Below are 13,083 nucleotides of genomic sequence, written 5' to 3' on the forward strand. Positions count from 1 at the left end.
TCTTTTTTTCTAAAACATTTGTAACAGGAACATCCAATTTTGCATTTATGTCTTTGTCCTGACTCTGGTACACAGTGGATCCAACAGCTGCTAGTTCCCCTTGTTAAATGAAGAACTGTAACTCATACTGTCAGAAAATTAAATGAGACAGATGATGACATTTATGTCAGAATAGGTGTTTTACATGTTACACAATACACCATTTTGATTAAGCTGATGTAGATTTGCAGGTTCACACAACTACCTAAGCAGTGCATTAAACAAATCTTAATTTTTAAAAACCTAAGATATCATGCAATATTTAACAAACATAATATCTGTTTATGCACTTTTTCTGACATGATGTAAAATTTACAGGAAACTTTTTCACTTACTGTTAAGCCAAAACAAGAAGTTTATATTTTACAGCATATTTTACAAAACAGCTGCACAGTAAGGATTCCCCCAGTGACTGACTCAGAGTGGATTCCTTAGCTACACAATTTTTGTGTGACTGAGCATGAACACAGTCCCTCTCCCAACACACACAGACACAAACAAATATAATTAAGTAGCATTGGCTTTATAATCAAGACTAGTAAATGAGAGGTCATAAGTCCCTACGTCATTTCAGGTATTGCTGCTGTTAATGTGACTAAGAATAACTCATAGAGCCGAAGTGGATGTCAGTGTTTCCAGCCAGTCAAACCTTTTACACAACAGATACACAACATCACAGCGCATAATAATTTAATATTTAACATCATTAATAATGCATCACTCATGGGAAACATGTTAAACATACCACAAATTACAAACTGGTGGTCTAATAGTGCAAACATGCGTGCCATATAACCACAATGTGCACGTGCTGGATCCCAAAGGGGGTTCCCTTTGTTGTACTGTGTGTCACGACCTGCTCTGTGTCTCTGTCTGCAGAGCAACAACTATTAAATAAAAACCAAATACTGGAAATGTGCCAATTCAAATCTGTAGAACAGTACATGAAGACTATCTATGTGGGAAGAGAAAGCAGTTCACTTCTTGAAACCGGCAACTGTGTTCAAGCTGGAGCTTTGCTGGAATTAGATGCCACCTTTTTGTTTTCATTTTCACCCATTCAGTGTTAAAAACAGATAGGAGTAAACAGCAAAACAGTGTTTTCTTTTTCGATACTAGACCTAAACTTGTGAATGTAAGTAAATCAGGAATTCATGTTGCTTCTAAGGCTACTGCTATCTGTCAGCAAAAGCATTTTCATATTATTAATGTCATTCAGCTCATACACTGAACTTTGTGTTCCCCCTGTCTTTACTCCGTCATTTTATTTGGTTTATTTGATTACGGCATCCTTTCCACATTGGACTTATTGTTTCTCTCGTTTCCATATGTAAGTACACACACTTTCTCTTTACTATTTGCATAAACAAATACATATCCATCCATCCTCTATACTGCTTAGTCTAATTCAGGATGGAGCCAATCCCAGATAACAGCAGGTGATTGGACAGATTGCCTGTGTATCACAGAGCTCACAGTTACATTCACATATCACACCTTCAGGCAATTTGGAGTCACCAGTCGCCCTAACCCCAACCTGCTTGTCTGTGGATTGTGGGAGGAAACCGGAGTACCCGGACAAAACTCCCATGGGAAAAACATTCAAACTCCACACAGAAAGGGCCCAGGTGTGAATAGGATTCAAAATCAGAACATTTTTGCTCTGAGGCGACATGGTTAAACAAATATCAAACATGAAAATTCTCCTCCAAACACGACACAAGCCTTCAAGAAGACACGTCATTGGAGACTCTAGTTCTTATTCAGTCCTCTGAAATCTGAGCGTAGGACGAAAGTGCTCTAAAGGGACGTGTGTGTGAGTGTGTTTTTTTTTAGCTCTAGCAAATGGTGAGTGAATAAGGTGGGCTTGAAGCTTACAAGGTCAACTTGCTATTAGCTTAGTTTCTCTGCTGCTGAGTGGGCTGTCCAAGCCGGCAGCAATCTTTAAGGTAGGCTTGAGGGCTGCTAGGTTGGTTTGTCTGAGGGATGTGGGTGCAGGTGGTTCTGGGACATTGAGACCCACTGATGAGCCTTTTGGGTGTCAAAGGCCCAAGTCATCAATACACCATTATTGAGAGGGTGCCCACCTGATGACCCTGTAGACTTACCTGCAGTACACACACCGAAGCTCTACAGAGTTTATGAATTTAGTCCAAAGGATTATCTTACAGTATTCCTCCTTAGATGAATGTGATAATCTGGTAGCATTAGTAGGACAGTGAAGACAAAGCAACATAGGATATAATATTAATTCTGGTTTATGACAGGCAAGGGTTGGATAGTAGACTTGCTGTGGTTCCCTGAAGTTTCATGATGACATGGCCTGGTAACCCTCTTCATGGCCACATGACAATCTGGATGGGGAGTTTTCATCAGAAGGCTTTCCCATTTCCTCACATGTTCCATGGAGTATTTTGGTAACTACCGTGTAAGGATGAAAGCGAAAGCTGATTTGTCTAATTCAAATGGCTTCTGCTAAGAACATATATGGTGGTAGTTCAGAAGTTCACTTTATAACTTTCCTCATCTATTATTTTTTAATGCTAAACAATCTTTATCATGTCCATATATATGACACAAACAGTCTTTGGACATACTGAGGAATAACAGTTTCTTTCTGCACTAGCGTGTGGCTGTTTTGGTAAGTATTAATATAGTCTCTGGTTTTCCCCTGACTGTATAGTGACCCAGCCAAGCTGTTGCAAAGCCCCTCGTGGTTGGCTTGTGTGGAGTCGGGGGACTTATCTGGTCTTATGACATAACCTACTGTACAATAACTTAACACAATCCTACAAATTTGTTTCCAGTAAACCACAGAGCATAATTATACAAATTAGGAACAATCACTGACTATTACACTTCATTTTGATCTACATATCTTTTTAAGTTTTAACTCTAAACCTAATATAACTTTTAACTCTTCTGTTTCTGACTCTTGTGTTGAAATCATCTGGCATTTAGACTCTACACTATATATTCATTATGGCCAAACTTAAGACTGAAAAGCAGTTGTCTCTTAGCTGATCAGGATTTTTCAACTTTTTCTGCAATAAAACCAATGAGATCAGATGCAAAATGACTTCTTCTGTTATGTTTAGTGCTAAAGAGACTGAGATGATAAACCTTGAACCTCTACTCTCTGCAGTTTGGGGACCTACAATACTGAATGTTGTTAATTTATTACTTACAATTGACACTGTCCCCACCAGCTTTAGACCTGCTTTGGTTAAACCTCAGCCTAAACCCAGGGTGTCTAATGATCAACCTTCCATTTTCCCCCAAAAAGTACCAGAAGGAGCTGTGTCTCAACAGCCCACATATTTTACATTGACCCTTTTTCAGGACCTGTCACTTCACTCAAACTGCAATTACTAAATGGGTAAATGATCTTTCAGATCCCACTTATAAACACTGTGTATTTTTTTACAGTAATACTGCATCAATATTTTCTCATGTGAAATATGGAGAACCCAATTACCCTCCTCTGCTGTTCTGCCTTTATATTTCACCTCTTGGCCAAATAAATCACACTCATAAAATTCATTTCCATGGACATGAAAAGCAGATGATCATTCCCAAATTATTACAAGTCTGCAGTGAAAAGATGCTGTTAAATTTTGAGCAAACTGAAATCCTGATCTGATTACAAGCAACCACTTTGTGCACCTGTTAGTAATAAATTAACTGAAAGTCCTTTCAATGTGCTCAACCATGAAACTGAAGGACTAGATTAAAACTTTCATCGTGGCGCCATCTTGTGGACACCACCGTAATAGTCCAAATAATGTGTTGTGGGCGTAAAAGGAAACCCTGGAGATTTATGAGACTGTTTGTATATGAAACCGCAGATTACATAAAAACATTTTATCTCTCCAGTTCACATCAGTTTTTATCTGGTGCCACTGTGGTGCTTCACATTATTTAGCATGTTAACACATGAGCTTGAATTTATTTTATTTTCTCTTTTTAAGTGCGTAGAAGAATCATGTCTTTTTGCAAAAGAACATTTCAGAAGCAATAACATTTAAGATATTTAATATTTACAACAAATAACTATCACTAACTAATAACTAATAATTATCATAAAATCATGCTTATTACATGTCAGTAAAAATAAACATTATTTATATAAGATGATATATCCCAAGCTGACTTCAGAAAGTGGTGCCACAACATAAAGCTGCAAAATATGATGGACTGATATTTGACTATCAAACAGGATATAAAGACTGAAATCCATCAGTAATGATAATAAATGTCATTTTTCTAAGAGGATTTTTAAACTTTAATACTTGAAGTAGATTTTGCTGGTAATACTTATGCACTGTTTATTATTTTATTTAGAGCATTTCAAATTGCAATTCCACGTTTATTTAGAAGAATCAAAACAGTTCATCTACCACCAGGTCCGTCCCAATGAGAGGAAAGAAATATTAATTTGGATATTTACATGTACCAAACACCAGGTGGCAGCCTAACTCAGTCCACATGTGCTGCCTGTAAATCCAGGAATGTGTGTCTTTGTGGTCCCACTGTTTAAATCATTCACATTAGTACTTCACATGAAATTACTCACTTCATGTCACATGTATGACAATATGTTGCAGGCTCTTCACAGTTTTACTGAATTCTACTACAGTAATGTTATATAAACACTTTCATCAGCAAAACAGTGAAACCAAGATATTTACAGCATGAACGTACCATTGCCTCAGATCTGTAGCTGCCTTTATAACATTAACTGCTTGTTAAACAAACAGTTTGTTTAAGTGTGGTCAAAAATTGAGACTGTGATTGTATTATATAATAATATAATATATTCAGTATTGGTGAACTTTGCTGAGGAGGAAATGAAAATGCATGGGATAAAGGCAGCAGTAAAAGCCTGATTCAGTGTATACATTGACAGATATAGGTGTTAGGTGTCTGAAAGTGTTGGCAGGTAAAACTTGCACCTTGATGATCTTGCTCTCATGGTATGGTGGGGGTGTGAGTGGGAAGAGTCTGAATATGGTGCTTTACATCCCCAGGGACCAATAAAACTTGTGTGAATGATTTATGTTGTCTTTCTCAACTCTAAGGCTTTTCTCTGAGTGCCAGTTTTAAACCTTCTATGGATTGTATTTTTTTTAGACAGGAGGAAAAAGTCGGAGGTCAGGGTTGGGGAGGGGGGGTGTGGGGGTTGGGGGTTCCTGTGTCATGGAGGTCGTGGGGAAAAGGAGAACACCCCCTTGTATGTCACACTGGGACAATGATACAGACAGTCCTCCCAAAACCTTCTAAATTCCTCCACTGCATTGTCTCTGATGTTCGTCAGTCTGCTGAGTGGGTGTTGTGGACTACATGAGGACTCTGCTGAGGTCAGTCCAGAGCACCCTCACAGATTTGCTACTCTAACAATAAAGGACAATGGTGGGCACTTGAAGTTAAGCTGGGTGATGACTTGGGGAGCTGGCTATTGTTGGTATTAAGCATTGTCCCCCATAACAATATGCCTGCTGAAAAAAGATCCCCAAATTGTAATGAATGAACAGAATAGAGAGGTGGAGGAGAGAAGGACCTCATATAAATTTTATGGGACCAATGTTTTTTTCTTGCTTGTCTTTGGCAGGGATGAAATATTCCCAACATAGCAGATTGTGGGTTGGTCGGCTGTGTAATTACGGGATGTGTAGTTACCAGATCTAAAGCCTGTGATCATTGCTCTGTGCGAAAGAACTTCAGAACCACATTGGTGAAGCTTAAAGTTACAACTGAAATGTCTGCCCTCTTCAAAATGTTCATCTAACATCACTGATTTTAAGCTAATACAACAAAGTTTTCCAAATATGACAGTTTTCATGTTTTCTCAATATTTAGGAAAATCTATTTTTGAAGCAGGATTTGACCAGAAAGTCAAGATTAAAACATTATACACTAAATACAAACAACACACACAGGCTTATACAACTGCCATATATTACAAAAGAGCATACAACAATATGAACAAAGAATTTAATTTAATCCCTTGACTTTATGTTTCAACTGAGATTAAAAGTTTAAATTTGAAAAAAAAGTTTGTGTAGTTTAAATGTAACTGGGAAAATGCCATTTTTGAGAAGCATCTTCTGAATGGACCTTGTGGTGAGACATTTTTATCACATTTCGTCTAAACATGTCACTGAATCTGTTGTGGTGAAAATGGGTCTTGATTCCAAAACTGAACCATAAGTCAGTCTAGTCTTTTTAAATTTTGTCAATTCAACTCTTAAGACACCAGATTTATGACCTGACAGTCTCACCTCTGTCTGGTACAATATGAAACAATAAATTGATTGTTCATAGTAGATTGGCAGTCTGTTCAGGGTGTACCCCACACAAATCAGCGTGAAAAAACTTGGCTCCCATGACTCTCAACAGGATGAGCTGTCTAGATAATAGATGGATTACCTTCACTATACTTATACTAGGGCTGAAGAGGCCACTATGCCATCAGGGCCATGTGTTTGACCACAGGCCAGTCACTGACAACAGATGTCTACTGCTAATCAGTGTCATTAATGTAATCATTGAAATACTTAATTAAGGACAAGACATGTCCGCTATTGGCCAAACTGATCAATATGATATAAAGGGGGAGGTACAGGACAGGATTGGTCTATCAATCTGACCTGGTGTTGTCGCTTCATGAGACGTTCATGAACTTTGACCCTTTTGTCCGTGAGCATAAAGAGCATAAATGTTCGCTGCAGACGATACACAGACAAGTCATGTCTCTATGTACCCACTGCCTGGGTCAGTATGGTTACATCATGGTTAGTGTTAAAATAATTGAATGTTTTATTAAGTGCAAATGGGTTTTACAAGGGCAGTGTTTGTTCTCAGGCAGAGCCTCTGCAGTGCTCAGTAAACATGAATTTAAGAGCAAATAGAGTGGAGTTTGTTTAGGACGTCAACTTGTTGAAGCAGCTTTCAGCCACTTTGAAGACAATCACTCACTTTCCCAACACCTGAAGACATTTTAGCAGCTGAATCTCAGCTGTTTGCGTACTCGTGATCTTTTGTGAGAAAATGCAGTCGTTGTGGTCACTCAAAGAGCCAGTGTGTACTCCACCCTTCTCTACAAAAATGCTTGTTTTTATTTTAGTTTGCAATAGAATGGCCCTTTTACATTTGCATACACCTCGTCTGCGTTAAGGTGATAAATATGGAAAATAAGGAGTTTTTGCACTGAATTCTCAGCCTTTGTAATAGAAACCCAGAGTCTGTGGCTGCCAATCAACAAACCCACAATCTTTTAGATTAAAGTTACTTCATCAAGTTGCTTTTTCTTCCTCTTCAACATAAAGTCAGACATCACTAACCTTTAGTCAAAATCAGTCAGAGTTAAGATGAATGTCACAGTGTTGTCTACAGATACAGCCAGAAACTGAGCGATAAAGACGTCAGAGTGGCCATAGGTCCTCAAAGACTCGTCCTAACTGCACTAAAATAGATTATGCTGCTACAATGAAATATGAATTAAGTGCCATGTGTTGTATATTTTATATTATATATTAGTTTTGCTGAGATGTAACAGTGGGTGATTGATAATTTAAATAAAAATCTAAAATACACAATTACAAGTAAAAGTCCTCCATGAAGTATTATCAGCTCTGTGTCCTAAACATTCAGTGAAGGGATTTTTGCTTAAAAATGTATTTACATTTACCAACTCATTTTCTGAGCTAATCAACTATAACAACATTGTCTAACTGTTTTCAGCTCAGTGTATGATTTTATTGTTGACGCATTCAAATCTATGCTGTAGCAGCTGAGGTCATTTAACTACTTAAACTATAAGTACTAGTTTGGTGCTGTAATCAAGAGCAAAGCTCCGTATTTACAGTGTTAATAAACAATAACCAGCAAATAAAGACATCAAGTCTTATGGAGTATAAATGGCAACATGTGCTGCCTGATGTAGTGAAAGGAAATATTCAATGGTGACGCTACATGGTGCGTAACGTAAATATCTTGTCCGCTATAACTGAATATTGATACGTTAATGTTGTGAAATGTGTAAGTAGCAGCGGTGCTGTAGACGAGGCGGGGCTGTGCGTCTCCTCCCGCCTGTGATGCAAATGAAGGGGCTTACCCGGATCTACCGCTGCAGATATTTCCGAGGCTCCTCCCTGCACTTTTTATCGCCTTATAACAGGATAACGCACTGGCGCGAAAAACGCACTGTGGCTCTTTCTGTAACACGTTGCGGGGCGGACCCAGTGCCTGCTATTTGAGCCCCGGTGTATTTCCCCCCCCCTTCTCTCCTCTTTGCTTTTAAATTAAATTCAAAACAAAAGTACAGTCCGCGTCGAAACACCGCATCTTTGTATCCAGTCACAAATCAGACGGCGTTTTATCCGGCTGATCTACGGGACGCGTGGACGCTGCTGAGGGATTTCCAATGACCTGAATCATTTCGCGTTGAGATTTATTTATTTATTTTTCTCTTGTGCAGAGTCGGTGAGTAGTTTAATTCTATAGTGCCTGTGTGTGAAAGTTTTAGACGAGGTCTGTGGTGCTTTGAGTCCCAACTTGTCTGCTGAAAGGAACAAAGCGCTGCCTGCATTTCAGGAAATACAGCCTGATGTGTTACTTTACGCAGGACACTCCTGCAAAACTACGCCTGCAGTTTTCTCATGTCGCCTCATTTCGAAGTAGAACTTGCTCTGAACTATAGTTGGCACCCACATATGTGTCCTACACATGAAACTATATTATGTAACAGGCTGTTAATGCCTGCTCTGTTTGTCCATCACTGCAAAGAGAGCATCAATTATTAATGCGGTCCATTAGAAAGTAGCTGGTAGGGGGATGCGATATCCCAGCAGCCCATTAGATGGATACTTGAAAGGTGATCATACAAGATGGGAACTAGTTTAAAAAAGCTCATTACTAATGACTGTGATATTTCCCCTCAGGCTGTGCGGGACCTTCTTCAGAGACCACTTGTGTCATTTGATCCTTTCGGGGAATAAACTATCGAGGATTTTATTATTAACCGGAAACATGGAGTTCGACTGTTACCAGCACTATTTCTTTGACGATTTGGACACTGAGGAGGATTTTTACAAGTCAACCGCCCCGAGCGAAGACATATGGAAAAAGTTCGAGCTGTTGCCCACCCCTCCCATGTCTCCCACCCGGACTCTGAACGGTGCTGCCCTGCACCTCTCGCCGGGAGACAAGCTCAGCTGGCTCTCCAAAGTGCTGGGTCAGGACGAGGAGTGTGAGGGTCCGTTCATCCCGGATACGGAGGGTCTGTTCGGCAACCTCAGCTCCATCATCATCCAGGACTGCATGTGGAGTAGTTTCTCTGCCAGTAAGCAACTGGAGAAGGTGAACAGCAGAGTGGCAGCTGCGGCGCAGACCAGCGTCTCCCCGGTGGCCCAGATCTCCGTGAGACCGAGCAAAGCGCAGTGCGTCTCGCCCGGTGGCTCGCTCACCGCCTCGGCGACAGACTGCGTCGACCCCGCGGCTGTTTTTACCTTCCCGGCGAGCAGCTGTAGGAAGCCGGCGTCGTCTGGCTCCGAGTCTCGCTCTGATTCCTCTGGTAAGGAAGTAGTCATGCTCTAAATTGCCCCACCCTGCCCAAGCCTCAGAATTATATTGCCCTCTAACAATGCGTAATTTGTTGAATGGTGTCTGCTGTTGCATATTTGTGGTCTGTGGTGCGGCGGGTTTACCAGAGTCACCTTAAAGCTGGATTATTTACTCACTTTGCTTGCTCCGACCCAAGCGATCTTTTAAAAACCGCGCCCCCAAGACTTGTGCATGAATTTCCCCCTGTCGATATCTTCCACTGCTGCATAACATCAGAGTGCGGTAGAGGTGCGGGGTGACCCAGTCCCGATGATTTATTACTATCACACACACACACACACACACACACACACACACACACACACACACACACACACACACACACACACACACACACAACGGCAGACCATAAAAGCAACTTTTGCATTTACCAAATTAGGGAAAGCGCCCTGCCAGCAGCTCTCCTCATTTAAATTGTTGATCAATGCTCAGTGCTCACTGACAATAGCTTGAATTCCTGCGAGCTTTGGCATTGATGACCACTGCTGTTAACACCTCAGCTCCTGCTCTGCCCTGCTCAGACTGAGGAATACTGATTTTCTAGACTAAGGGCTGCACTTCATTATAGTCTAGTTACTGATCACTTTATTTCTATGCAGGCACGTGGGACTTGTGAAGTATTTTGAAGCTGAGACATTTTACATGTAACACGTTTTCATGTGCACTGATGAGGTGTTCTCTTATGTTGATCACAGATGATGATGATGATGATGAGGAGGAAATTGATGTGGTCACCGTGGAGAGCAAGCAGAGCCGGGTGCAGCTGGTGAATGTCAGAAAGCCGGTCACCATCACAGTCCGTGCAGACCCCTGCCCTAAGCGCTTCCACATGTCTGTGCACCGGCAGCAGCACAACTACGCTGCCCGATCCCCAGACAGTGAGCCTGAGCCCGAGGATGAGGAGGAGGAGGAAGATGACGAGGAGGAGGAGTATGAGGAAGAGCCTCAAAGCAAGCGTGTCTGCACAGCGTCCGCTAAGCAGTCGAGCTCTTCAGCCCGTGTCTCCCAGCCTGCATCCCCCTCAGAGACTCCCCAGAACTCAGACACAGAGGACATTGACCGCAGGCGGAACCACAACTTCCTAGAGAGGAAGAGGAGGCATGACCTCAGGTCCCGTTTCCTCGCCCTACGGGATCAGATTCCTGGCCTGGAGTCAGCCAAGACTCCTAAAGTGGCCATTCTGACCCAGGCGACAGAGTACCTTGTGGAGCTGCACACCAGGGAGAAACAACAGCTCCAAGAGAAGAGGCGCCTAAAGTCCAGACAGCAGCACCTTCTCCGCAGACTATCTGAACTGAAGCGCTCATGAGACACAAGAAAGTGCGCTCGTCCACAGCCAAGAACATTACTTCCATGTTACCTGTCACTTTTGAAAAGATCACTATGCCTCATGTAAATAGCTGTGAATTTGGTTTGGAATACATGCACATTATTTCTGGGCTTCCAGTGAATTGACTCTGGCCTGTGATCCTTTTATGGGGAGGAGCAGTTAGATCTGAATGTGCTGTTACATTTTCTTTGCACAGTCTCTTTAGTTTTGAAGGCAGGGATAGAGTTAAATGGATTTGTTATTCATTTTTAAATAGCTATGACCAAGTTATTTTGTGGTATGCTGTGATGGGAAATGAGGAAACCCTGTTTATAGTTTACCGGTGTGATCGTGAGCATATGTAGTCTCCAGGACTCATGACTTCTTGTCATTATTGCACACTTATAATGGTGTGAATGGCTTTCTGTGTACATAACTGTGAATCTCTTGGTTCCTGGCTTGTTTGGTTTTGTATGACTGATTTCTTGCTGTACAAATTGTTCTGTAAATAATAGCTTATCGCTGGTGAACGAGACAAAATCCTGAGTGTGTCACCGAGCTTTGCTCCTCTATATGATGTGCGACCAAGCACTGAGGAGCCTATATTTTGGTAAGAAAATAGGAAAAATGGGACAAAAATGAATAAGCGGCACTGCTGTACTTTATATTCACACGTCACTTTGTGATTTTTTTTTTTTTTCAATGTGATTTCAATGCTCCTAATTTTGGTTGTTTTGTTTTTTTTTTTTTAAGCATGCTAATGGCAACATAAAAATTTTCTACCATGTTTTCATACAAATCTCAAGTCATTTTTTTTTATTCAACGAAAAGATCTAATATTCTATGAAACTGATATTCTCAGAACCACCTTGGCCTTTCCACAACATCCATGGCAGTCTACAGAAAAATGGCACAAAGTTTGAATTAAGAAAACGCACTTCCTCATCACACTACTGAAACCGTGGGTGCCATGGTAGTACCTCTCCAGAATCACAACCTACTATTGCACACAAATCAGCTGTAAATGAGGGCAGATCATTAAAAAAAAAAAGTGCCAACTGCTTGATTTCCCTGCTCACTTTGCACTTTGCAGCATATGTCGTGTAAATTAGCATGTCTTGTGCACCAGCTGCTGGTCTGCAGAAGGTGAGGCACAGTTTGTCCTTGAGATGTGCCCTTGAAGAGAGTGTGCGTGATACTGTTGTGGATCCTCCCCTCTGCAGTGGCTGCTGCATGCTGGGCACCTGATGTGCTGTGAAGGAGGTTACACACACACACACACACACATACACACACATACATACAATTGGTATCTTTAGTCTCCAGGGGTTGTGTGAACTGTTACTGTGAGCCAGTGAGCTATTCACACAGCTATACACCCAGAGTAGCACAGCTTCATGTAAGGGGCCCGAAAAAGCCTGTGAATGGAAAGGTGAAAATCTCTCACCGAGGCAACATCTTGAGCCTGTCAGGCTTTTATTTGGCAGCACGAGTTCAAATGTGAACATGCTTTATATTTAGTCTCTTTGTAAAATAAGGCAAACTCTTGTATATGAGTTCCTTTATGATGCTGCTGCCCTGTTGATGGCCTCACAAACGAGTCTTTGCAAGCCTGGGTGATTCAGGTTTGAGCTCCAGTCATTTGTTTAATAAACTCAAGGCAACTATTTAGTTCAGGTACAGCCTGACAGGTAAGCCAGGCACACCCTGAACTCCAACCGTCTTGTATCTCATTGGTCTTTGTTATGGCTGGGATTGGTTGGTGTTTCAACTGCCTGTGTTCAGTCTCTGGACCTCATTTTCAGCCCTGAGGGCACTGTTTTCTGGCACATTTGAATATTTCTTTTACAAAATCAGCACACAGAGTTTTGGTCTCAGGAAGCTCAGTTGAGGCAATTAAATGACCCCATCTATGTACACGGTGGATGACAGAAACTCAACTTTCTGCTCCTCACGTTTCCTTGGTGAACTGGAAACAAGTCAGCCAACACCTGATGAAGATCACACAGGTCACTGTAAATAGCAAAATGACTAATTATATTGACATGATCAGATAGGATTTCATACCTTCTAACTCAAGATTCATCAAAAGTGATGTGGTACAAAAATAG

At 41.2% G+C, this 13,083-nt stretch overlaps 1 protein-coding gene across 2 annotated transcripts; it reads left to right on the forward strand.

Moving 5' to 3' along the window:
- Nucleotides 1–8,222: 8,222 nt before the first annotated feature.
- LOC113132111 (protein L-Myc-1b-like) lies at nucleotides 8,223–11,082 on the forward strand. 2 transcript variants are annotated; one of them, XM_026309971.2, is made up of 3 exons: nucleotides 8,223–8,523; nucleotides 8,982–9,613; nucleotides 10,359–11,082. In XM_026309971.2, the coding sequence occupies exons 2-3, from the start codon at nucleotides 9,070–9,072 to the stop codon at nucleotides 10,970–10,972; spliced, it is 1,158 nt and encodes a 385-aa protein (XP_026165756.1). In that variant the 5' UTR covers nucleotides 8,223–8,523; nucleotides 8,982–9,069; the 3' UTR covers nucleotides 10,973–11,082. The 2 variants fall into 2 exon arrangements, with proteins under 2 accessions (XP_026165756.1, XP_026165765.1); XM_026309980.2 differs by having other exon boundaries at nucleotides 10,365–11,082.
- The last annotated feature ends 2,001 nt before the right edge of the window (nucleotides 11,083–13,083 follow it).

This window comes from Mastacembelus armatus, chromosome 22 (genome assembly GCF_900324485.2).
Source record: "Mastacembelus armatus chromosome 22, fMasArm1.2, whole genome shotgun sequence".
In the NCBI taxonomy this organism is placed as follows: Eukaryota; Metazoa; Chordata; class Actinopteri; order Synbranchiformes; family Mastacembelidae; genus Mastacembelus; species Mastacembelus armatus.

Bases quoted from the DNA above. Each gene is read 5' to 3' on its own strand.
- LOC113132111 (XM_026309971.2), top strand. From the start codon at position 9,070: ATGGAGTTCGACTGTTACCAGCACTATTTCTTTGACGATTTGGACACT. The intron at 9,614-10,358 runs GTAAGGAAGTAG...TGTTGATCACAG, and splicing joins GTCTCGCTCTGATTCCTCTG to ATGATGATGATGATGATGAG.